Source organism: Nicotiana attenuata, chromosome 3 (genome assembly GCF_001879085.1).
Source record: "Nicotiana attenuata strain UT chromosome 3, NIATTr2, whole genome shotgun sequence".
NCBI classification, from domain to species: domain Eukaryota; kingdom Viridiplantae; phylum Streptophyta; class Magnoliopsida; order Solanales; family Solanaceae; genus Nicotiana; species Nicotiana attenuata.
In genome coordinates, this window is record NC_031991.1 from 43185308 (window position 1) to 43211286 (window position 25979).

Here is a 25979-nt window from a genome sequence, read left to right on the forward strand (position 1 = left end):
TGAAGAATGGAACATCTATAAATAGAATAATCCAACAATAATTGTCACTGTATATAATTCTGCATTATAATCCATACAAAACTTGCCTGTGAACCAAACGATCTCTAACCGTTAATAATCAGTTACATAAAAGGATAGTGGAAGTGAAGACAGTACAATAATATAATGTACAATATCAGGTAACTAGGACAAATTTAGTTACATTTTCATGTTTGCAGCACGTGAATCCTCCAAACAAAGGCTGAAAACTACCTCAACATCACCAAAAGGATTGAACTTAAGAGCACACCAGGAATAAGAAAATTGCATTTGACAGAAAGCTTCTCTCGCTCTCTCTTCTTTATATCGTAAGTTTCATTGACTGCACTTCTGAACTAGGCACAACCTTGTCAATTCTCGCTTATTGCCTTTTCGATATCAGCCTGCAACAAAAATCAAGCAAGATTTTTTACTTAGCTGTCAACACCATTTAGGAATGTACATGGCTACAGGAACAAGCAATTAGTTCTCCAATTGGATATCATCAGACCCAAAAATATATGACATGAAAAACTTGAAGTATTAGACAAAACATAAAGATACAGTAACGGACTAGTTCATGATCTCTACATGAGATACCTGAAATGTAAGCAAGTTGAAGACGACTCAATCTACTTGGCACTAATATATGGTCTTTATCCCTCATTCCACAACTTGACAACATCCCAAGGCGAATAAGAGATTCAGATGTAGAAGCTAATAAGAAGGGGAGCCTTGGAGGAACGATCAAATTGTCTCTGTGTGACCTATAGTCACGGGTTCGAGCCGTGGAATCAGCCATTGATGCTTGCATTAGGGTAGGCTGCCTACATGACACCTCCTTGGGGTGCGGCCCTTCCCTGTATGCTGCGTGAACGTGGGATGCTTTGTGCACCGGACTGCCCGTTTTAGATGTAAAAGCTAACAAGGTGGGGTTTCGGGAATCATTAGTATGCCTATATATCATAATCTCTGAAAGAAATTAAATGTATGCAAACAAGAGACAGAACAACAACAACAACAACCCAGTAAGATCCCACTAGTGGGGTCTGGGAAGGGTAGTGTGTACGCAAACCTTACCCCTACCCCGAAGGAGTAGAGAGGTTGTTTCCGAAAGACCCTCTGCTCAAGAAGACAAAAGGCAAAAGGAGACGATATCAGTACCACCACAGAAATCATAGGAAAAATAGAAACAACATGAAATCCAGAAGAGATGCAAAGCAAAAGCGATAGCTAGTAAATAGGCCCGGCACTATGAAAAACGAAATAGTAAGACACAGCATTGCCACTAGCGATCTTATACGAAAACCCTGCCAGACTAGTCTTACAAAGGTACGAAGTGAGGCAAGACTCAACTACCTCCTAATCTACAATCCTAATACTTGACCTCCACATCTTCCTATCAAGTGCCATGTCATCGGAAATCTGAAGTCTCGCCATGTCCTGCCTAATCACCTCTCTCCAATACTTCTTAGGCCGCCCTCTACCTCTTCTCGTGCCCTCCACAACCAGCCACTCACACCTCCTTACCGGAGCATCTGGGCTTCTCCTCTGTACATGCCTGAACCATCTGAGTCTCGCTTCCCGCATCTTGTCATCAATGGGAGTCACGCGCACCTTCTCCCAAATATCATCATTCCTAATCTTATCCACAAGAGATTGAACAAATGTTTTATATTTCTGTTCAAAACGGAAAATTTATTAAGCACTATAGCCGTTGTTCCTTTTTCCTAAAAAATGTGTACTGTTACTTTATCAACTATAGCATACTCTGGAGTTCAGTAAAATTCTTCTGAACAAACACTACTATCAGTTCATGGGCAGTTCTCTTCTTTTTTGTTCATTTCCTACAACTTCCCCACATCCCACTGTATGAAACTATAACTTGTGTTATCCTGCACGAGAAGATCCCAAAATATTTATGCCATGGTGAGCAGGGCAAACTTAGGTTTTATAAGAAAGACAAAACAACCATAGCCTGAGGAGAGGAATGGTCTAAAAGGCCAACGAATATAAGAAGATGGCTCTGCATAAATTTATCCAACCCTACTATGCTATACTTCAACCATGGCCACTTTATCAAAAAACTATCAACTATGGCCTTTGGACTAAAAGGAATGGTGACTGAGGGAACAATCAACATTTAGGTTTATTATAGAACAAGTATACAGGATAATCAAAGAGGTTTCTCAGAGTTCTTGAGGAGAAGTGATAAGGTGTATTTACTCAAAACCATTGCAACAGCATTAAGGGCAAGGGAAGGATAACCAGACAAACTTCAGCATCAGAGAGAGAGAGAGAGAGAGAGAGAGAGAGACCTTGATTGATAATGGTGGAGTAGTTGAGCCATAGCGGTGGATAACTTTCCCGTCCTTATCAACCAAGAACTTGGTGAAATTCCACTTAATCCTGGAACCTAAAAACCCACGTTTGCTTGCTTTAAGGAATTTGTAGACTGGTGCTGTATCCGGCCCATTAACTCGCACCTGAGCATCAAATAGTTTGTGATTCCAGTTTGTTACCAAAACCTCTGTGTTTCAATCAAACAACAATACAAACTTTATTCATAGATTTGTTCAAAATCTTAATTAACAAGATTGAATGACATATAGTATGCAGAATGTTATCCCCCGCAAGAGGCTGCTTCCAGATTTGGGCAGAAAGACAAGAATATGTTCATGATAACTAGAAAACTTGATCTCTTCGATTAAAAATGAAATAACCTCCAAGCCTAAATTTCACCCTGGGTAAAATAAGAGCTTAATAGAGATATGACAGTTTTAAAGTTATTTCAGGTAGGATGTGAAAAGATATAAAATTGGACTCTTTACTATAAGAATCAAAGCTTAATGAGACAACAACTCATTCTCTCAACTAATGTGGGACAATTAACAATATAAAACCACAACTACATCAACATAAGAACAAGGGACAATTTCAATCCAAACAATGCAAGACCATCCTTGCTGAGGGAAACTAAATGTGGATAGTAAATAATCAAAATATTTTAAGCATTTCAATATGTTGATGTAGAATAGTGCTGAAGATATAACTAAATACATAATCTTGTGCTCGCTATAATAGTTTAAACTTTTAGAGAAGACGGTCACACATTTCAACATGGTACCGGAATAGGCAGAAGTCCTGTGATCGAGTCACACGGTTACCCATTATCAAATTGAATTTTCACGTATTTGGCCCCAAAAAAATCAGGCTTGCACGTGAGGAGGCGTGTTGAAAATATAATTAAAAGTGTCTGTCTAACAGCTTAAGCTTTTAAATGAGATGATCACATACCTCAAAATGAGTAACACACAAAGTCACATATATTTTAAAATGAATATCAATTGTTCACTTTAAGTATAATGTTGCCAAAAGTTCAAGTGAAATAACTCTAGAAAAAATTATTCAAGCAATATTTATTAAGAGAAGGAAAGAAGGGGGGGGGGGGGGTGGGGGGGGGGGAGTGGCCTAAAAAGTAGGCTATCCAGAGAGGATGAAGCAATTACGGTCTGATATTTATGTCAGAGATTTAAGCAGAGCCTGCCTAACTTTATAGTCTATATCATACAATAGTAAAATGCATGGTGATAACGTATAGAGGTATTTAAACGATTACAACTACCGCTGCCAATTCCCAACACATATTGATCAGCATATTGGTCGTTAACAAGATAACCAACGCTTTCTTCAGTAGGCTCTTAACAGACATTTTACCTTGATCACTTTGCTCTTTTTTCTTAAATGATTCAGTAGTAAACCACCAAGATCCAAATATTATGCATAACTTATGGTAGAAGAGAATAATAAGCAAATAAACAGAAATCAGAACGAGGGGCGGAGCTAGTGTTGTGGCTACGGGTTCGGCGAACCCAGTAGCTTTGGTTCAAATCTTGTATTTGTCTTGAAAAATTTGTTGATTAGTACAAATCGTTAATTTAGAACCCAATAAATTAAAAGACTTAAAATTCTGAACCCATAAGCTTGAAACCCTAGCTCCGTTTCTGGTCATAACTTGCAGCCTTTGGCAGTTATGACAGCGTGTCACAATTGTCACTTTACGATTTGCTCCAAGTTTAATCTTTACTTTATATATTAGCCCTCCTTGCAAGTTGTTACCAGTGATGTCAACATGAGGTCGCAATCATTGTAATCACCTATGCCTATAAGTTGATCTTTCGGTGCATTATAATACGCAGGATCAAAATGAATTAAGCATCTTCCCATTTGACTTTTTCTTCGCCTTTTCAGTTTTCCCCTCTCCTTTGCTTTGCAAATACCAGCATTCTTTTTATGTTCCTTTGATTTGAAAAGGAGTTGTGATTACTTTGCCGAGGCAGAAACACTTATTTGCTAAAAGATTTAAGCAACGTGTGTTTGCCTTATGTTGCTAAAAAGTAAATTCCTGATACTAAAAAGGACAGCCCGGTGCACTAAACTCCCGCTATGAGCGAGGTACGGGGAAGGGCCGGACCACAAGGGTCTATTGTACGCAGTCGTACCCTGTATTTTTGCAAGAGATTGTTTTCACGGCTCGAATCCGTGACGTCTTGGTCATATGACAACAACTTTACCAGTTGCGCCAAGGCTCCCCTTCAAATTCCTGATACTACTTTACAGAAATGTCACTCCAATATAAAGGTAAAGTGTGGCGGGCTGAATAACGGAGAGTATGCAACTTGAATGTAAGGTGGGCATTTAAGAATTTTAGCTATACAACAAAAACTTAGAAAGGTGCGCTGCTTGCCCTCAATTGCAAATGATGTTAAAAGATGGTTTAACATTGTGACATTTGTTAGAAGAGCAAGGCTGAGAATGTAGATAATTCAATGCTTCTGCAGTCATACCTATCCCAAATAAAGCTTGGGAATACATAGCCATTGACATTATTGAGAGCCTACCCAGATCTAAAGGAAAGAAGTGGTCATGGTCATCATGGCCGTACAAGCAAATATGCACAATTTTAATCCAGACTTATCCATTCACTTCTATAAAAATAGCAAAGGCATTCTCAGTTAAAAGCTTCATAGGCAGAGACAAATCTTTCTTTGCCTCATTCAGAAGGATTTAAAAAATAATGCAGGTTAACTTGTAGTTGAGCTCAGACTAAATAGATGGGCAAACTAAGAAGCTCAATAGGTATCCTGAAACTAACCTCAGATGCGCGATTGGTCATCAGACTATAAAGTGGAACAAATGGCTCTCTTTGGCTGAATATTGGTAAAAATTATGAATTACCACTAAGCATAGCAGATAACACTATTTAATTCTCTATGAGTTTTGATCCACCACAACTGTCTTTCAACTTGGTATCTTAGTCCAAGTTGACCTTAGTAGATCAACTCTTTAAGCAACAGCTTATGGGATAAGGTGTAGCTTATGGGATAAGGTGTAGCGAAACAATTTACAAAAAGCACAAAGGGATACAAATGCAGGTGAAGGGGTATTTTGCAATTAGCGATAAGACCTATATAAAGTTACAAACTTATGTGTTAGAACATTCCACATTGATTGAGGGAATGGAGTTTGTCTCCTTATGTGGTCTTGGCCGATTTTCACTTCATAAGCTAGCATTTGAGATTGAGTTGGTTCCAATGTCCATTTTCTTTACATAGTATTAGAGTCAGACACATCCCTATAGTTAGTTATTTTAACATGGGGAACCCATGTTATCTTGGCCACTCTCCAAATGGCCAACCTGGACGTGAGAGGGGTATTAGAATGTCTCACATTGATTTATGGAGTAGGTCGTTTTCTCCTTATATGGTTTTAGTAAATCCTCACTTCATAAGCTATCTTCTCGGGTAGAGTTAGCCCCAAAGTCCATTTTCTCTACACTATAGGAAATCCTCAGTATCTATTAACAAGAACTCGAAGTTGTCCTCTGAATATTTTGGGTAATACCATATCATTCAAATATTGGAAGCAACCGTCCAAATTTTTTATTAACTGCTAGTACATTAAGAAATTCGTCAGTATTCCATGTCTCACAGCTGAAGAAGAAGGTTGAGAGAATGCAACTCCTTCGACAATTTACCAGTTTGACAACCCTTATTCGAAGCAATGGCTATACTTGAACAGAGAGTGATAGTAAAGGGAACGTAACAACTAATCAATTATTAGTTCAATAAGTGAATCTTTTAACAGAAGCCACATGAGATAATTTTACTTCACTCGCAATTTCCAGAGTTCAAACTTTTTTTGAAGGAGAAAGAAATGCATGGTACTTTATGGTTGAGAAAGAAGAAGAGAACATTTGGCAGCTAGTACTGCATTTCAAACTTTTGAACTTTCACTTTAGTGCCAGGTCACACATTATACTAGCTCTCGTTGCAAGCTCTTACTAGAGTCTTCAGTCTGAGGTTGGGATCTTTATAACTACCTAAGCCTATAAATTGATGCTTTCGAATTGTAATGGCGGGAATGGGATGAATTAAGCATTTTCTATTTGACCTTTTTTTCTCTCTTACAGATTTCATTCAGTTCCCTTCTCTTTTCTTTGCAAAATTGGCAGATCTTTTGGTTCCTTTGGTTTGAATTAGAGCTCTCATTGCAGAGTTGCATGTTTCTACATTCACTACTTTCTAGTTCACTTGTTTTACTATCATGCCCAAATAGTTTCGAGTGATAACCAAAAATTCGAATTGTGGATAAACACTTTAGAAAGTAAGTTTGTTTTAGTATAAGAAAAAGATAAAGAATATACACAGCAGACAGCATAAATAGAGTGAAATTGAGATGAGATTAGACGGGATTAAATTGTGTAAATTTAGAGAGTTCAGATATCTAGGCTTGATATTCATGGAGAATGGTACGACAGATGCAGATGTAACACATTGAATTAAATTGGATGGTTTAAATGGAAGTCTTACCAGAATGTTATGTTATAGAAGGATACTTATCAAAGTGAAAGCAAGTTCTATTCAACGGTAGCAAAACATCAAATGTTACATTACAGTTGATGTTAGGCCTCTGAGGCCCGAGATGAGTATATAATAGAAAATTGCACGTAAAGGATAAAACAAGAAAAGTTGGCAGTGGCTTGAGATGATTTCACCATGTACAATGTAGACTTTTAGATGCACTGGTATATAGGTGTGAACGCGTGAAATTGAAGGTGTTAAAAGAGACAGGATAGACCTAAAAACCACATCGAAGGATGTTATCTAGGTAGATTTACTGAAAAAGAGACTCTAAATTATTGAATATTGGATACAAGTTCAAATGAATTCAAATAGATAGTGAAGATTCATATTGAACATTCAAACAAGCTTGGAATTTAGGTGTAAGTTATTGTTCTTTACAAACTGTTTCCACAGCCAGCAGAGAATATGCTTATGACTTGTGTAAGCCAAAGCACATGTATGAGGATTATTCAGAGTGTAACAAGAAATAATGCAAGTCATTACGATATAGGGAAAGGGACATATCATTCTATCAGGCATACCTTCTGGAAAATGGGATATTCAGCCTGAAATCTTGTGCACGCAAATTCTTGAGCTTCCTGACTCGTACCAGGCTCTTGCTTCAAAAATTGGTTGCAAGGGAAGGCCAAGACCTCAAAACCTGAAAACTCAATTAAAATATATACATTAAGAGTCTGTACAGAGGCACCAATATATTTCTAGCAAGAGTGCGCAAACCTGAGAGAAACAAAATGCTGAAAGAACATAAGAGCACAAAAAACCAAGACACTAAATAGAGCACCCACCTTTATCCTTGTATTGGTTATAGAGTTGAGTCAATTGTGTATAATTGGTGCTTGTGAACCCACTGTTTCAGCCAACAAGAAGAAGAAAACACTATCACCATATGCACAAGTAATACCATCAAAATTGTCATGGCAAAGAAACAGAGAACCAGTGAAAAATAGCTTAAAGTTTAACACTTGAATTGAAAAATGAAAAAGAAACAGTAGTCGAGCTACACACAAGCTGGCCGGACACTAGATGATTTCTTTTCATCTGTCCAAGTCGTTTTGTGTTGGTGGGAGATAGCAGCTACCGTGAAATTAGTCTAAGGTGCGCGCAAGCTGGACAAGGTAATCAAAAAAACCAAGAACTGAACAAGAGAAGAGAAGAAGAAAGAACCATTTGGAGGCAACATTAACGACAAGAAGCACGTTGCCTTTGTACATGCTAAGGTCTACATCTTTCCCTTTAATGTCCTGAAATATAGGATAACAAATAAAACACAAACCATCAAAAATAGAGCAAAATTATAAGAAAAGAGGCTTAAAACCATTATAAAGGGATGATGACCTTGACAGTGAATTCGTGGATTGATTTCTGTGGAACTGATTTAGAAGCACCCATTTTTGTGAATTATAAGTCTACTGGAGAAATGGATTTAGGAATGGGCAAAGATGACATAGTAATAAAGAGGGATTAATTCCAATAATAACAGCTTTTGGCTAAAGGGATTGAAAATAGGTACATCTCATATCTGGATTTCCTGAATGTGAATGCGGTTGGGAGTTGGGACCTTCACTTCATTTGCCACCTAATCTTTCGCGCTGTTATCACTTTTGCCCAAATCACCGGTTATACCCCAAACACATGGCTCCCACTTAACATGACAAACTTTCTCGGACCAATTTATGTTTGACCGAATTTTATGTGATTTATTTATGCTTGACCCTCTTTTTGCTTGTTGCAATTAATTTTTCAAGTTAAGTTAATTCATTTTTAAACTAAAATTCATATATGTATCTTTCTTTTAAACTTTTGTACATTTCTTATAATAAAAAGTCAGTAACATTAATCATAAAAGTATTTGTTTAAAGTACCTTTTCTATTCATAGAGATATTGGTTAGTCGTGCACCAAAAAAAAAAAAAAATGGTCCCACTATTATTCATTATATGTAATTCCATTACCACTGAACATGACAAATGAAATTTATTTTACAATTGGCTAACGTTGATGTTTTTTTCTTTAATTTCTTGAGTCTTATTTTTAGAATGAAATTATCAACAACCTTTGTTTGATCCATTTTCTGTTGGTTTTTTTTTTTTTTTGCTTGATTTAATCTAATCTGGAAAATTAAATTTGTGAATCACGATCACAAGTTTTAATTGTCTACTCTAAATTTGATAGTAAAATATACTACACTTTCAAGAGTAATACCAAAATAACCAAACCGCATAAACCCAAACCAAAAGGTGAAATCAAACCATGCCGAATTTTTCGGTGTGGTATTGGCATAACATTTGCTCAAAACAGAGTACCAAACTGCTATAACAATGGGTGAACCGTGCACACAATGGGGGGTAGCCTGAAATGCCCTAGCAATTGCCAAAATGATGTTGACAAATCTCTAACAGGAGACTAGGAGAGGAGAGACCATATACCGATTAAAAAGGGAAGAAAAACACAATATAATAAATATACAAAACTTAGCTGCCTAGGAATATGCTACAGAGCTCTTTAGACAATGGACTATCCCCTGTGCAGTTGCAAAAGAACTCTAAAATACATATATACAAGCATGAACTTGCTGTTCTCTGCTTCAGCGCACCTCAGCATACAAACTACTCTCCGATTAAGTATAAACAAGCCGCACTACCTGCAAGAACAGGTGAGGTATAAGAATGAATGCCTGAAAAAATGACATGAAACCACTGCCTAAACTGTCAATGTTGTCAGCAAAGTAGCAGTACCAGCAGCTATAGCTTCCTGTCTTGGGTCATCATCTTGGCCTCCAAAAGCCAGGACCTGCACAGCAAAAGCGACTGAGTTTTGCAATAAATATTTCTTTAGAAGAAGAAAATCTTGTTGTTTACTGCATTGAAAATAAAATTAAAAAACAAGTTAGAAGGAGAAAGGCAACCAACAAAAACAATAAATTGACACACCACTCCTCACACTTATCTTTGGTCAGAACCTTCACTTGTTTATTATTGTTCAATTCCCCACAGAGAAAGGTCATATGCTACTTCGGGCCACTTAAATGCTTATATGTTCGTATTTTCACCATCAACTTCACCCTACCTACTTTATCAGTAAGCTACACTGTAAATGGGTTTTTTGGCTATTTGACTGCAAATGTAGTAAAGAAAGTACTTTAGCAGGTGTAAAATCAAGGCCTGCCGCTTAATCTGCCACTGCACATCAGTAGTTAGAATAAAGACTTCCTGTTATGTTTCTGCCAAAGCTTCAAAAGAGAAAATTGATGCAGCGTGCAAGTTATGAACCCCGATGCCCCATTTACCAACTTAAAAGTGGCTCACAGTTCCATTGGCAGGTTTGGAGAAAAATTATATCTGATTGGTCAAAATCACACTTAAAACGTGTAGGGTACTTCAAAACAGCATAGCACGTTTACCAAGATCAGATGACAGTAGTACATTGGAAATAGTGCAATGGTATATGTAGTTTCCACATGGATAAAAGTATTCAACCTCTAGACGTAACCGGAATCGTGCGGTCGGGAGGCGGTCTGTGAGTAAAGAATTCCCTCCGATTCATACCCCGGGGAGGGTAACCCCACCTGTGGCCTGGTAAAGGTGGTTCATGTGGTACAGGGTATGGTTCAGCCGCATAGCGACCTCTGGAGCCATCTGGGTAGCATGGACCTGAAAGAGACAAGCAACAGTGAAACCAGAGGAAATAAAGACAATTCGAATACTCGGCATTCATTGCATGGTGGCAAAGGCCTTACCGGAATAATGAGATGGTGTCATCCAGCTCTCTCCAATTTCACGTCGAGCTGACTTCATCCTATTATGATCCCTCGAAAAACTTCTATTATCTGCATTCTGCATATGGAATACATTGGAATAAGGGGTTGCTGTATCCCTCCGCTGATCAGCCTGAACATAAGAGAACTGATTTGAAGGAGCGGGGTGAGGCGGGCGCAAATGGAAACCCTTGCTAGAAGCCCCATCAGGTGGTTGTACTCCATTTGACAAGCAGAATGGTGGATGGGAAACAGCTCCATTGCTGGAAGGACGTGAACTAGCAGAGTCAAGCACCTTCAATGGTCCCTCGGCATGAATCTCTCTGCCATCAGAGGGTTGACAATGAATAGCATCTGGGACTATCGGATGAATTTGTGGAGCTTCACACTGCTGAAAAACAGTTTCCTGCAAATTGTCTTTAATGTTCTGCAGACCATGAATATTCAATCAGAATCCTACATTTACAACACACTAGCTTGACCTAACCAATATGGATTCACAAGAAAATTATTCATAACCAAAGAAAGGACCAAAACAAATGTACCTGTGAACCCACAGAATACTTTGACTGAGCACAACCGGGGTTGGAATTCGATATAGAGGATGGAGGTAGAAAAGAAGCTAGTGCAGGCGCAACTGAGGTCAGAGGTGGTGGAGGTGGAGGAGGGGATGTTGGCAAAGGAGGAGATGAGGGGGGTCCATCCCTCGGAAGTGGAGGATGGAAGGGGGCTCCAAGACAGCTCCCATCATCAGGACGTGAAATCTGAGCAGGATTTGTTCCGACACTGTAACTGACAGAAGCAGTTTCACCTTCACACACTGGAGACACATCTTCCATTTCAAGTTCACCATCAACATCTTCCAGGATATGTTTGCGCTTCTCAATAGCCAGGTTGGCCTCCTCTCCGTTGGGTTTTCCAGCAGGGTGTTCTGGAGTGACAGCCTCAAAACTCTCACCATCAGAATCACTTACTTCTTCATCCTTGAGCATTGCAGGCATACGAAAACCAGGAAGTTGAAAACTTGAATTGCTGAGGAAATACAATAAAATTCAATACAGCGATTCCAGACATCTCAAGCGGGAAAAGTCCGAACTCATAAGGTATCTCCTTTTACTTTTACCAATAACATGTTCAAAGGGTACTACTAAATAACTTACCTTCCATATTCATCAACCAGCATACCCTCCATTTGTCTAATTGGATCATCAAAAGATCTTTCTGTCCTTTCTGTCCTCGTGGGACGTCGAGAGAATGCACGACTCGATGATAAACCACAAAAGGATTCAAGTTCTCGTATGTGGGGTTGAATAACAGACTCTGGAAGAATCTTCCTTTCCTGCCAAACTCTCAAAACCTATCAAGAAACAAGACAATAAGATATTTGACCCAGCGTTGAAATTTGGGCTTGCAAAAAAAAAGGAATAAAAAAGGAAATGTTTCTCTTACTTTCAAACACTGCCTTCGATTTTCCTGAGAACTACTTCCAGGAGGAGCAGCTGCTACTACTAGACGTGGCAATACTCCCTGAATTGCGGAAGGATATATGCCACCAATGTGACCTACAATTACAAATACAAGAAGGGAATAACAGCCTACCAGGAAGAAATGAAGCATACAAGTGCAATGCCACAAAGCAGAAAATACTCATATAATTACCTTTTAATCCTCTAGAAAACTGTGCAATAGAATCAACAAGAAAGAAAAGATCCACCTTTTTATGTAAGCTTGATTCATTTTCTAAGTTTTGGGCAATGATCTCCACAACCTGAGTCCATTCAACGCCAAAAGAAAGAGTTAGATTAACTTCATGAAACAGGACAACTGTGCATTTAGGAAATAAAAGATACAAATTCCAAAATTTCCCAATCCCTGTCAATAAAAACTCAAAACTTCAAATTCCAAATTCTATTTCCCTTTTTCCAGGACAGCGGGGGTAGAGGTAAGGACTTGATCAAATACAGCTAAACTTAGGGCAACAAAACCGAAAATCCCCCCTATTCTGACAACTTACGTCGAGGTGAAAGAAAAAAAAGCAATTGACCTTGGTTAAAACTAGGAAATTACATTGAACATACATCTAGGAGTCCAAATTAGTTCAATATTTGCAGGAAAACGCAGGATACGAATGTTACCCAGGTTCAGGATTATCCTCACCTTACACTACCAGTAGATTTTAGTTTATTTTTCTCAGAAAGGACACATTTAAAACTTTCGATTGCATTTCTCAAATTCTGTCTATAGAATATATCATTTATTACACTTGAATCAGCTTAACCATCTATATCAATCAACCTTCAGCTAGCAAAAGAACAACATAAATGGTCGTCGAATAAATACCATAGAATCCTCTTAACTTCATAAACAACCTCCTCTCAGTCCTCACTGTTACTGCATAAACTGCCACCTCCCCTCCTTGAAGGGAATAAACATAGACCTCCTAGTCTCTCAGAAAAAATAGAACAAAATTATTCTTTCTGCATACTGAGGAGGTGACCTGGCAGCTCATAACTAACACAATAAACGGACAGGATCAGAGCTTAGCAAATTCATATCAATAACACTCTTTCTAGCAGAAGATAAACAACCAAGCAACAAACTTTCTTTTCCGTCAGACCATCTTTTTCCTCACCTGGTGATTCAAGCAGAAAACGAGATAGACACTATACAAACAAGCTGACAAGTTGTGAACTGCCAAAAACATAGGGAACACACACATTCTAATGAGCTTGCGAAAGCAGACAAGGGTAGGTTCAAGGAAAGACACCATTTTTATTCATCTGAGCTACAGACAGTTATAAGAAGCAGTATAGGGGAAAAGAGGGAACAAAATCAAGAAGATTCAGCACATCAGATAACACACCCTAACAAACTATTACAAACAAAAGTTGTGACAAAAAGCATGTAACTCTACCTTAGATGCAAAACCAAATTTAGCACAGTCTAAAGCAACGCGTGTGGCTCGACCAATGCTTTCTTTTGTCCTTGTTAGTATCCCAAGAGTGGCCTCAAAGGAACCTAAAGCAACATTGGCTTCTCCTCTGCTGCTCAATTTTCCAGCAGTCCTTGACTTGTCATGTAGCTGATGAGACAAGGGACTAGAGCATCCATTACTTACATACACACTACTATCTACAGTAGACATGTTGCAAGTTAAAGTATTGGGTGTAGATACCCTAGCAAAGGAGTCCATCCCATCAGTAAGAGAGGATGACGAAAGGGTGGCTGAGACAGCTTTATCGCCCAACTGATCATCAGATACAGAGCTCAAACCAGACATGTGCAACTCCTTGAGTGACACGTCCCCAACTTTTTCAGGACTTGAAGATGAGGTCGTACTTATATTCTTTGATGCCGATCCAGCTTCTTTCATATTCATGGACCTAATATGAGGCATACAAGACAAAATGAACACAAAACCAGCGGATATAGGAACAGAAAAGGAGATACGAAAAAAGAAATGTAGGCTTGATCTGAAAACACCAGGTTCAACAGATTAGGGACCATGAACAAATAAGATGGAAATTAATAAAAACAAAATTGAGATGGAATGACAGAGATTAATAATTTATGATGGGAGAATACGAAAATAACTTACTCTCCATTGTCTTGACTGCACCCATCTAATGAAACTTGGCATAAACTGTTATTTTTACCACATTCAGCCTCCACACTACCCAAACCCATAATGTCACCTTTTCCCGGTGAACTTGTTATTACCTCATCATTAGATCCACAATCAGCAGATTTCCCTGAAACTTCAGAAATTGGATCTTCTAAATGTCTTTCTAAATCAGCAACTTCATTTTCACAATTTTCGTCAGATGGCATAACTGGCCCTGGTGAGGAATGTTGACATTTGAAGGTATCCTGCAACTCACCATCTGACTTGGCACTAGCAGAATGTGCAAGAAAAGGGCTAGAAGGGCAGTCATTTGATGACTTCACTCTTTCAGGTGTCCGTATAGCAGCGTCCAAGACTTCACATTTATCTTCACAGGACACCTTTGCTGCGCTGCCATCCAAACCTAAAGGTGTAATAATAGCTGGCACCTCTGATAAATGTTCCAAGCCTTCCCCAGCTACCAATGCTCTAGCACTCACCATAAATTGAGTAGCATCTTCATGTACAGCACTAGCTGGGCTCCCCATTCCACCCACATCAGAGTTATTCTCAAGTTTAATCCCTTCAGACAGCTCAGAGCAAACCTCCTTGGAACTTGAGCAACATCCATTCATAGATGTCTTCATTCCACAAAGCCCATCCACCTTCATTCCACAAAGCCCATCCACATCTTTTTTATCATCATCTGCAGCATAAGCTGACATGGCCTCCAAGGCACGATGAAGCCGTTTTGATGGAGGTAAAGCAGACTCACCATCCAGCGAACCACCAAACTGTTTCCGAATTTCCCAGAATGGTGGTCTCATTGGAGAACATTTCTTAGACGGGGATGAATCATATGCATCGCTTTTAACAGAATTAGAGGTCTGAAGGAAAAAACCATCTCCCCCAGGTACCTGTTCCGAAGACTTGTCAGAAGCTCCTGGCGATTTCGCCTCACTCCGCACCTCATTATCTAACACCTCCCCTTCAGGTGCTGATCTACCCATACGCGCCCTGGCTCTCTTAAGCGGCGGTAAGTGCTCATCACCATCTTCTTTCAATTCCTTGGAATTTTTTTCATCAGATCTCACAGGGTTACTTGGCAAGACATCTGCAGTTCTAGTCGTCAGTGTCTCAGGAGATGTTTCTTTGTCAAAACCAGCAGTGGACTCGGTTAAATCTGTGCGCAGTCTCTTCTTCCGTTTCTTCTTGAGTATTACGGCATTACTTTGGAACTCAAGTCTCTGACTCAACTCAACCTCCGATTCACATTGCACAGCACACCTATACACAGGTTTACAACCAGATTCCACACTGCTGCCTTCATTTAAGCTCAAGCTGCCAGAGTCAACGGTAGCAATTTCAGAATCACTCTCTTCCATGCTGCCATTAGAAACAAAAGCAGATTGTTCCATATCGTTCCTATCTAAACAATTTGATGGCTTTTCATCCATTTTATTCCTTCTCACAGATCTATCCCTTACTGTATTAGGACCATATCCTGCATGGAAAGAGGGCAATGCACGATTTTGAAGTATTTCAGGATCGGTTCTCAAAGAACTTCTCAACCTACGTTTAGGTGGATCCCTTCTCTCTATATCACCATTTCTTAACCTTTCACCAACAGTTCTCCTCCGGGTAGAATAAATCTTTGCAGCTGGCATATCCAATACCTCCACATTTGAAGTACGATCAACTGACATCATTTCACCATCCTGGGAGGCATTGTCTTCGTCCTTTGCAGCAACTGCACCAACCTCATTTTCAGAGTCTGGTTCACTTTCATCTCCAAGGTTCTCTTTTGAAGAAGATTCAAGCGTGTTAAGAGCTTCACCCTCCAAATGAGTTTTGGTCGATTCAACAACCATGGTGTCACTCCTAACAGCAGCTTCATTGGTAGAATTACAGTTGACAGGCTGCTCCTTTTTCAGCTTCTCAAAGCAATCAATAATCTCATTCACAGCACGAACAAAATCAGCACCTTTTCCACGACGTTTAACAAAAAGAGATTGTTTCTTCTCTTCGGTAAATGCTTCGACATCCACAGGATTGCAGAAGGCTCTGAATTCAGAAAATAATTACCAAATATCAAAGCCATGGAATCGCAGACTAGAAAATAAATGATGTCACACATGCAAAGTTTTCAGACAAACCAGAATTAACAGGCAACACTGCTCTAACAGTAAAGGAATACAAAAGAAACATATGCTATTACTTTCATATGGTTAAAAAAATGGTAGTCGTCGAAAAACCTCAGTTTTATTCTAGCTCCTTAGCTAAAAATAGAGTAAGATTATTGTCAGAAAAAATAATCATCTCCCAACATATTTAGCTCCCAATACACCAAAAAGAGCAATGAATCAAGAATTGTACCAAGTGGTATATCTGTAAGATAATACCATCCTCGAATTCCTGACATACAGTAGACATCCTCAAAACATTATTTTTCTTAATTTCAAGGTGTATATTCTTAATTCTAAAGTGTGCTTCAACAGTGAATGCATCTAGTGGTGATCACTATCTTACCAAAACATAGATGATACTGCTAAGAAACCTAAGCAAGGGGACTTGATTAAAAAAGAAATCTTAGCAAGGAGACAACTTCATTCAATCAAGTTAGTAGATGAAAGAGGTTCAATCACACAGAAGTGACCAAGGATTAGAAGAAAAAATAACATGTCACTGTAAAGAAATAGAGCACTCACATTTGTTGGGTTCCAAAAAAGTAAACTAACACTTTCTTCCGGTCTCTCGAGTAACCCCACTTCTCTGGCTCACTCACCTGTCATAAGCAACAAAAGCATGATTAGGCTTCTTATTCCCGTTCTCACATCAGTTAGTCAAATGACGGGCAAAGAAAAGAGATAGAAAGCGGCAAGGTGCTTCCGGCCATCATGTGAAAACACATAATTAGAGGAAGATGAATCTAATAAAAGAACACTTCTTTGGATAAGTAACTTATTAAGTAGAGGTCTTTTATAACTGAGAAATCACCAAGGCCAGGGCACACGGATAGAAACTCAGTGGATTATGGGCCCGCCCTCTATCCTTCTCCAATAAATACCGAGCTTCTGTCTATGGCAGGGTTCAAACCCGTGAACTTACTAAACAGAACATTAACTAGTCTATTTGCAACGTCAAGAGAAAATGTAAGGACAAAATTATTCGTTACATATGTCTTACAGAAAAAGCCCATAAATTGAGCTTAATCATGATATTCGTACAACATAGGATATTAATTCCTGCATTACTTACAAGACAGTCCCAGTTATTGCTCATTTTGTCAAAGAAAATTCTATGCCATGGTAATGTTGTCAAAGATTAAAAAAAGATCTGCAAAGCGACATCAGAAGCACCTTTTAGTTAAGTAACTAGGAGAAGCACCTTTTAGTTAAGTAACTAGGAGATTAGTTTTTATTTGCAATAACAGTGGCATTTGGGGCACCTTATGGCACCTCCACCATACACCTATTATATTTACCAACACAAATTCGGATAACTTCACCGACTACGTCTTACAAAGCATATATCAAGTAAAAATTACATCAATCAAGCTTAAAAGCTTTCAAAACTTTTATTATTCAGATGCAAAAATGAAAATTTAAGTTCACATTCAAAAACCAATTGCCAATTTTCTTATGCTATATTTCAATTTCCCACTCTCGATACCAAAAATGTTCATTGATAACATTTTCTTAACCATTATAGTACCGCTTGCTAATCACACTTGGTGTACGGTGACAATTTGGAAAGACAGACTCTACGTGTGCCATAGCGTGCACACAAAAACGACACCTAAACGAGGCAAAACACCACCTGCTTTTCACCAAACTACAGGGCGTATTCAAGCCTCAAAAGTGCCTTGAACAACGAATGGTAGACATTCTCCTACCCTCGCTACTTCACTCAATGAGTCTAATAAATATTCATCCTAATTTTGCTTGTAGAGATTTAGAGTCTACACAAGCATATGTACTACCTCTGGTTCAATGTTTTAGAGGCTAAGCTAAGGAGAAAAGTGTACCGTATCTCCAATGAGGCATGCGATTTTTCACCATGAGGAACAACTTCAAACCCCTACGACTTAGCATTACATAAAAAATTTTACTTTTTGGTCCTCGAGATTGAAAAGGGGCTCAATTTATAAGGAATAATGGAGAGCACAATTATCAAATATTTCAGTTTCTTCGTTGATATGAGGTAACAAAAGTCATTGTCGTTTCACAGCTATAGAGAGGGTAATATAAGTTAAGACTGTCTAGACCAAATAAGCCAAAAAGGGAAGAGCGTAAATCTAATACACTTAGAAATGGTTCATTTGATTTCATCACCTTTTTACTGGAGTCTTACCCGAAAAAAGACTTCCGAGGACACCATTCTTAGGAAATGATGCAAGTTTAAGCACTCCTAATGATAATTATCTACAAAGAGACACAATCACAACGTCTCAAAACGGCAACGAATATAACCTGATGCTTAAAAGAAATTTTCATCCACATAATACAGGTTTCTTAGCAAATCAAGTCTCCGCCTGCTTTATTCACAATTCTACTGGTAACGATCATAGGTAAATTCATCACCTTAGTATTGCTTTTGTGTATCTTCTACATTCCACTACTAATGTCATTAATATCTTGAAAGTTCTACAACCAAGAGAACTAGAGATTGGCCAATTATGACAACGCATGTGCCCTGTGAAATCAGGATACTAGTTCTCTAAAACAGTTCAACAAATGCACCAAAATAAAGAGACAGCAAGAACGAGAAATGAAGCCAAATTAATCAGTTATCCTCAAACCAATTAAGCAAATATGATTTAATTTATAGTCAGATACTTTTTTATTAGCTAATTCATATTAAGATCATTTGAATGAGCAAATAATAATTCGGTCTACATAAAGGTTGGCTTACGGCGCACTTCAACCCTTTTGCTATGTGCATAACAGGTTGAGCGCTTCGGAAAACAAGATTAATTGGCGCTTTAGTGCAGTCACCCATGTGCAGGGCATACACCTCAAAACCAATGGATAGTTCAGAACTATGGCCGATTTCAGTTTCCTCGTTGAATGTCAGATAATAAAAATCATTATCATTCCCTGCTTTAGAGAGGCTAGCCGAAAATGAATGAACATAAATCAAATACACCTAAAACTGGTCTGTTTCGATAACATAAAATTTTTTACTCGAGTCTCATCCGAAAGAAAACTTCCAAGACCACCTACTTTTTGGAAACGATGCAAGTCCAAGCACGTCAAATGATAATTATCTATAAAGAGAGAAGCGCAATGCGGTGTTATCAAAAGCGAAAGCGCAAAAAAACTCTAAGGTCCGTTGGGACTTTAAGCGCAAAGCACAAATGAAGCGTGGACTTTAATGAAAAAAGGTGCAACGGGAAAAAAAGTAAAAATATGTATATGTAGTCCAAGACTAATAATTATAAGCATGAATAACAAATATATGTACAAAGAAAATATATAAAAAAATTATGATAAAGTGAAATATCAATTGTTTAATGATGCCTCTTCAGGATTACACTCATTGGCATGGAAAAGTATGCCTTAGAGCCTTGATGCGACATTAAAGCGCGCTTATGCGACACTAAAGCGTCCACAAAGCGAGTTGAAGCGTAGAACATGTTTTGAGCCTAGCTTCAGTGCTTAAGCGCGCCTTTGATAATACTGGCGCAATGCCTCAAAACAGCAGCTACTATAACCTGCTGCTCTAAACAACTTTTCATCCACATAATACAGATTGCTTAAGCAAATCAATGTCTTTTTCCTTTCACATTTCTACTTAACGGTCTAAGGTAAACTCATCATCTTAGCAATCTTATTGTGTATCTTTTACCTCCAATTAATAATGTCATCAACAACCAAGAGGCTTCGACATTGGCGAATTATATTGCCAACACGTGTGCCCCATGTAATTACCTTTTCCTTGGATACTAGAACTCCAAAAGAATTCAACAAATACACCAAAAGAAACGAGACAATAAGAATGAGAAATGAGGCTAACTAAACAACCATCATCAAAGCAATTGAGCAAAAACAAGTTAATTTAGAAGTTTTTTTTGCTTCCTGCATCGTTATTAGTAAAAAAAGGGCTCTTCGACCGAGAAGGCATTCTGGTAGGAAGGCCGACCAATACATAAGTTGCCATTCGTCCGGGAGAACTCTATCCCGGTCTCACTCCGCAGCGTACTATCCTAGACCTCCGTCTATCTGGACATTGATAGAAACTCATAGTTCTAGTACTTGCATTAAGGGAGTGGTAAATTGAATTTCCATAATTAAGGACTTATCTATCGTTTTGGTGAATATATGGTGCATACACAATGAGCATATTAGTCCATATGATTAGATAGCATCCATAGCAAACCATTTTTTGCATAAATTGTCTGTCTTTTTCCTATACTACTTGTATGATAGTATTTCCTCACAACATCATTAAATTATTTCTTTTCAAAGAATGACAATCTAAATTCTATTCCACTTGAATCCAGTGTTGCCAGAGGCTCATTTGAAATGAGCTTGAGACCTGAGCTCAGATCAGTTCGGGATAGGCGCTTCGCCTCGCATAGGTTGTGCCTCAGTGTAGGCAAGGCACTAAGGCATGTGCCTCATTGCCCATAATCTCTATCCTGAACAGGCTGGTACTAAATAATGAATGTGATTTGCAAAAACACATTAATTGTTAAGAAAATCATTATGAGTGAAGTTGTTACTTATTCTTGCATTACATATATGTTTGTATTTTTTTCTACGTCGAGCCTTTTTAACTAAAGCCCACGCTTCAATTGCCCTCTACGCTTAAAGCCCCATAGACCAGAAGAGCTTTTTAGCGCTTTCGCCTTTACCAACATTGTTGAACGCCTTGTACTTTGATACTTGGTCGTTTGTTCCTAGATACTTCTCATTCTTGTGTCGTTCAAAGCGCAAGGGTCAGGGACAAAGTGGAACAGCAAGCATCATTTTCACCAAAAAGTCTTGATGCACCGGATGGAAAATAGAGGCAATCATGCAATATAACTAGACAGGTGACTTACTACCCAAAGGCTACGTAATACTTGTTATATTTATCAGTCAGTGAAAATGTACAATAAATGTCCTTTGTAAACATTATACAACTCTTTTCTTTTTTCCTTCTCAAATTCACAACAGGACAGGATAAGACAATTAAACTTTTCAATGCTTTTAACTTGTTAAATAGCAAATGATTCATTTTCTCAATTAGATTAGAGAACAAATTTTGCAATTACATAATCGTCTAACAAGGATATTTTGACCAGTTCACCCCTTAATTCCCAACTAAAAGAAAAAGATAGCAACCTCGACTTATTTAAAGTGAATCATCACTTCTAAATACCAATTATTGAAATTTTCATAACCTCTGAATTATTCTATGTGCACTAGATTCAGTTCTGCTTATGTTATTCTAAGAGCACTAAGTTCAGCTTTGCCTTGTTATCCGAAAGTTGATATCCAGTAAAGGAAGGAACTCCTTTTGGTTGGGTATGTCTACACCTAAATGATAAGATCTGTAAATGCAAAAGGATTCATTTTAACAATAAAGAAAGATCTATAAATGCAAAAGAAGAATGCCAAATACAACTGCAACAACCACTTAATATATGAGAAAGCAAAGTCAATAACGACATTAATCTAGGCTATTTTGTAATCATCTCAATCTTTATTTGGCATAGTCCAGACTTATGAACCTATGTACACGCACTATACAAGATTTTGCACTAAACCAGCCAAATTCTTCATTTCTGCTACTTCACTGATATAAAGCATATTTATTTAAGAATAATAGCATGTAAGTGAGAGCAACTATTGTATGACTTATTGGGGTAGGTTCCTATAAAAAGTGAGAGTTCATTACCATATAAAGGCACATTTCCACTTTAAGTCCACTAATCTCATAAATAAAAACCATAGTTCCTAAGATTCAGCAAAATTATGATTAAAAATGTAAGTTCAAAATCAATTTAAATTCCTGACTCAAATGCAAATGTGTAGTTTTAAGTGTAAATTCAAGTTTTGCGGCCATCTTCCCTATACTGGAATTCTAAATTTTTTTCACCAATAGCAACACACTAATAACACTAATTATAATTACGATCATTGGTTAAGACTTGATACATATTTTTCTAGCTATACTAACAACTAATGCACGTGTTTGAGTCAAGAAGTGTAAAGAAAAAAATACACATACAACTAGGCAACGCAAGAAAAACACGATTATAAGACAAATGACAACTAGTACGAACGAATAAATAGGACAAATTAGGATAAAAGACAGGTATGCAATGATCAACTTAAATTTCTTATTCAAGTGCAAATATGCAGTTCCAACTTTCAAATTCAAGTACCGCAGCCAGCTTTCATATATGAATTCTAATTTCCTCCTACAGTCCTACTAGTTTTAAAAAAATCAATTATAAACTGTTGTTAAGATAGGCAAAACCAGTGTTATTGAAAGTCATCGCTTTATCGCTTAAGGCGATGAAGTAATGTGAAGCAAAAAGTGCTTGCTACAGAGGCGAATCAATGGGCTTCAAAGAAGTTTGCTCTTCATATAATGGCACACAGTTCTCCCAATGAGATGCGCACAATTCTTTAAATCTCAACTTTAAGGAGTTGGATTAATATCAGTGTTGTAATATAATGGATTGTGAATTTATTTATTTTAATTGAAATTTGAATATTATAGTACTAAATTCATATATGTTTGGTATTTTTAATCTGTCACAAAATTGTGCATTTCACTTTATTGAGAAGTGTGTGCCACACTTCTCACTTTCCGTTTCAAGCTTCGTAGATCTTGTCACGCTGGACGAAACTTCCCACTTGCACCAGTGTTTTCTCATTTTTTTTGGTTTCATCTCTTCATCTTTTCTGACCCGTCTCTCCTTATCAAGCAATGTACCCGTCCTCGCTGGATTTGGCACAAATCCCATATCATAATGCAATACGGCATAAGTCAAAAGAAGGTGAAGCTATGCAACACAAGTTTTATTCAATTAAACCTTCAAGCTAGTGTGCTTAAGTTCAAGTGGCAAAAATAGGCAGTGTTGGCGCAGTCCAAAGAAGAAGCAAGACCGTAGTAAGGGAAAAACGTAGAAGAGGGTAGAAGAGGGTCAGAGAGGACACAAACAAGAGATATAAAGAGAAAGAAAGACGGTTCGAGGAATCAATATAGCTCAATCAAGAAAAAAATATTCATTTATTCATGAACATTAGAACACTTAGAAAATACCCATGCAAATGGAAATAGACTAGACAAAACTTGAGATCCTGAAATGAGATAATTTCCAAATTAATTAAACTAACAAATATCAAACTGACGTACAGCCAAGCGTATTAGACACACTAGCAAATTAGCTGCTAACTTTCTCTAAAGGCTGTAAAACTATTAATAAACTCCACCTCAATAAACTGGTGATTCAAATAAATGTATATACACATTAAAACGAGCTTTGTGTGCTATAATCATTCCAGAGATCCTAATAGAAAGATATTCTAGCCAAAATTCAATTTAGCGAAGCTGTCTAAATCCTCATGGAGCTCTAATGCCAATCTAACTACCAATGAAACTCACTTTACTTGAAAGACTTGAGATTTAAGATTGTGAGATTAGCTAGTTACTATTAGATATGCCTAATAGAGGAGATTTTTATGAAAACAATACTTATCTTTTTAATTCAAAAATTACTTTATGATTTTTTAGTTGAGCCCATCAAACTTGACAAACTAGGCAAACTTATTTCTTGATCCTTTTTCTGCTCTGAATTGTTCTGAATTTTTCATTCAAACCGCAGAAAGAGGAACAAAAAGGAGGAACAGAAAACATATCCCCCTCCATTTCAATTTATGCATCTTACTTTCAAAAAGACTATCACATTTCTATAATCAGTGAGCTTTTTGTTCTTACATTCCCATTTAACTTTAATGACATACTTATAGGAATGACATGACACAATTAAGACTACAAGATTCAAAAGGTACTTCTGGTATGTTATACACACCTTTGGTTTAAGGCTACAAAATTCAAAAATCTTCTTTACATTCTTAAACTTCGTACCACGTGAAACTAAGACACAAAACGAGGTGGAGGAAGTAACATTTATCAGTGCTGTCTGGCTAGAACAGACCGCCAAAGGGGATAATTCAGCAAACATTCTTACCCCGAACTGATTCGACAAACATATAATTTCAAAAAATATCTCTCCGCAGAATTTATAGAAAGATAGAATAATACAAATTTCCAAAGAATACCTGTTACTGATCCCAAAAAAGGCACAAATATTGCCAAGGAAATTATAAGATAAACTCAAATTCAAGCTTCCGTCTCCAATAGTGTGATATACAAGCCAATATCATGAATTCACTTCCTAAAGCAATAATTCTAACAGAGCGAAGAATCAGAGTTTAACAAGAAAAGGCGAATCAAAATTTATGGGATATTTAACTTCTGGTTCAGAGAATATCAACATGATAAACTAAGCATACGGCCAATTAGTGAACTCCCAAAATTTCAACCCAAGACTTCTTATTTTGATGAAGGTGGCGTCTGTGCCAGCTTGCACGAGCCTAGACATTACACCGGACTCCCACAAACACAGGTACCACGTAGCTCTTGCCCACCAATGCTTAGGTGTATAGGAGCAAATCAATTAATATTTTTTCCCTCCGCGAGGATTTAAACCTCATTTTTACCATTTTTAACTACAGTGTTTTTTATGAAGCATTTTCAACTACGGTGTTTTTGCATTTTCCATAGCTTGAAGGCCCTAATCTAGTAAGAAGATGTGCGATTTTTTATAAAACCATCAGATCCACGATTCACAACTGTAATAAAGAGACCCAAGCACTAATCTCATGAAAACAAAGAAAGAACAACAAATACCAAAAGTGCCTACCCACAAAAGTAAGGAATAGAAAATGGAAAGTGGAAAAGGAGAAAAAATTCACATACCGTAGCAGGCCATGCCGGAAAGCCTTTAACCTTAGCAAGCACAAGATCACCAACTTTCCACTGACGGCAAGCGGCAGCGGCAGCCGCTGCTTTACTTGTACCTTTTCTTCGACTGGGCGCCATAGAAAGCTAACCAATCAAAGCAGCGAAGGAGCAAATTTTCAAGGGATTCCTGAACGTAAAGGAACCAAAACCACCCACTCGTCCACACAGTTTGATATGTAGATTCCGAGGCATTGATTGATAGGTCATACACAATTTGATAACAGAAAATTCACGAATTGAGAAAACCCTAGCCCTACTGCTACAGACGAGAGGAACAAAGGGAAGAAGAAAGAGAGTGTGGAATTAGCGGTGGGCTTTAAAACCCTAACCCTAATGTTACAGAGAGAATAGAAGAGAGAGGGGGACAAAGGGGTAGAGAGTTTTATGGCGAAAGGCCGTTCACACATGAAAAAAAAAAAGTACTAAAAAAAACAGATATGAACGGAGGTATTTGGGGGGGGGTTGCTAAAGTGCACCGAAGGGGTGGGTGTCAGTTAAGACTTTGAAGACGTATACTGGCTATCGTGCACGTGGTGGTGATATTTGCATTTTGCTTTAGATACGTGTAAGAGCACGTGACTTACCAACTTCTTCTTGACACCTGGGCTGGATGTGACAGATGCTCAATAAACCTGTGATGGGCTTAGGGC

General features: G+C 37.9%; 1 protein-coding gene across 1 annotated transcript; it reads right to left on the bottom strand.

Moving 5' to 3' along the window:
• Positions 1–25746, bottom strand: LOC109224309 (protein HUA2-LIKE 2-like). Its single transcript, XM_019388895.1, has 17 exons — positions 25285–25746; positions 17010–17086; positions 14296–16365; positions 13612–14080; positions 12357–12465; positions 12147–12259; positions 11858–12054; positions 11243–11729; positions 10680–11124; positions 10420–10593; positions 9650–9750; positions 8280–8336; positions 8109–8185; positions 7730–7791; positions 7466–7584; positions 2337–2504; positions 1–422 (listed from the first exon to the last, which is right to left on the bottom strand). Exons 1-17 carry the CDS (start codon positions 25405–25407, stop codon positions 390–392), a joined length of 4881 nt encoding a protein of 1626 aa, XP_019244440.1. The 5' UTR covers positions 25408–25746; the 3' UTR covers positions 1–389.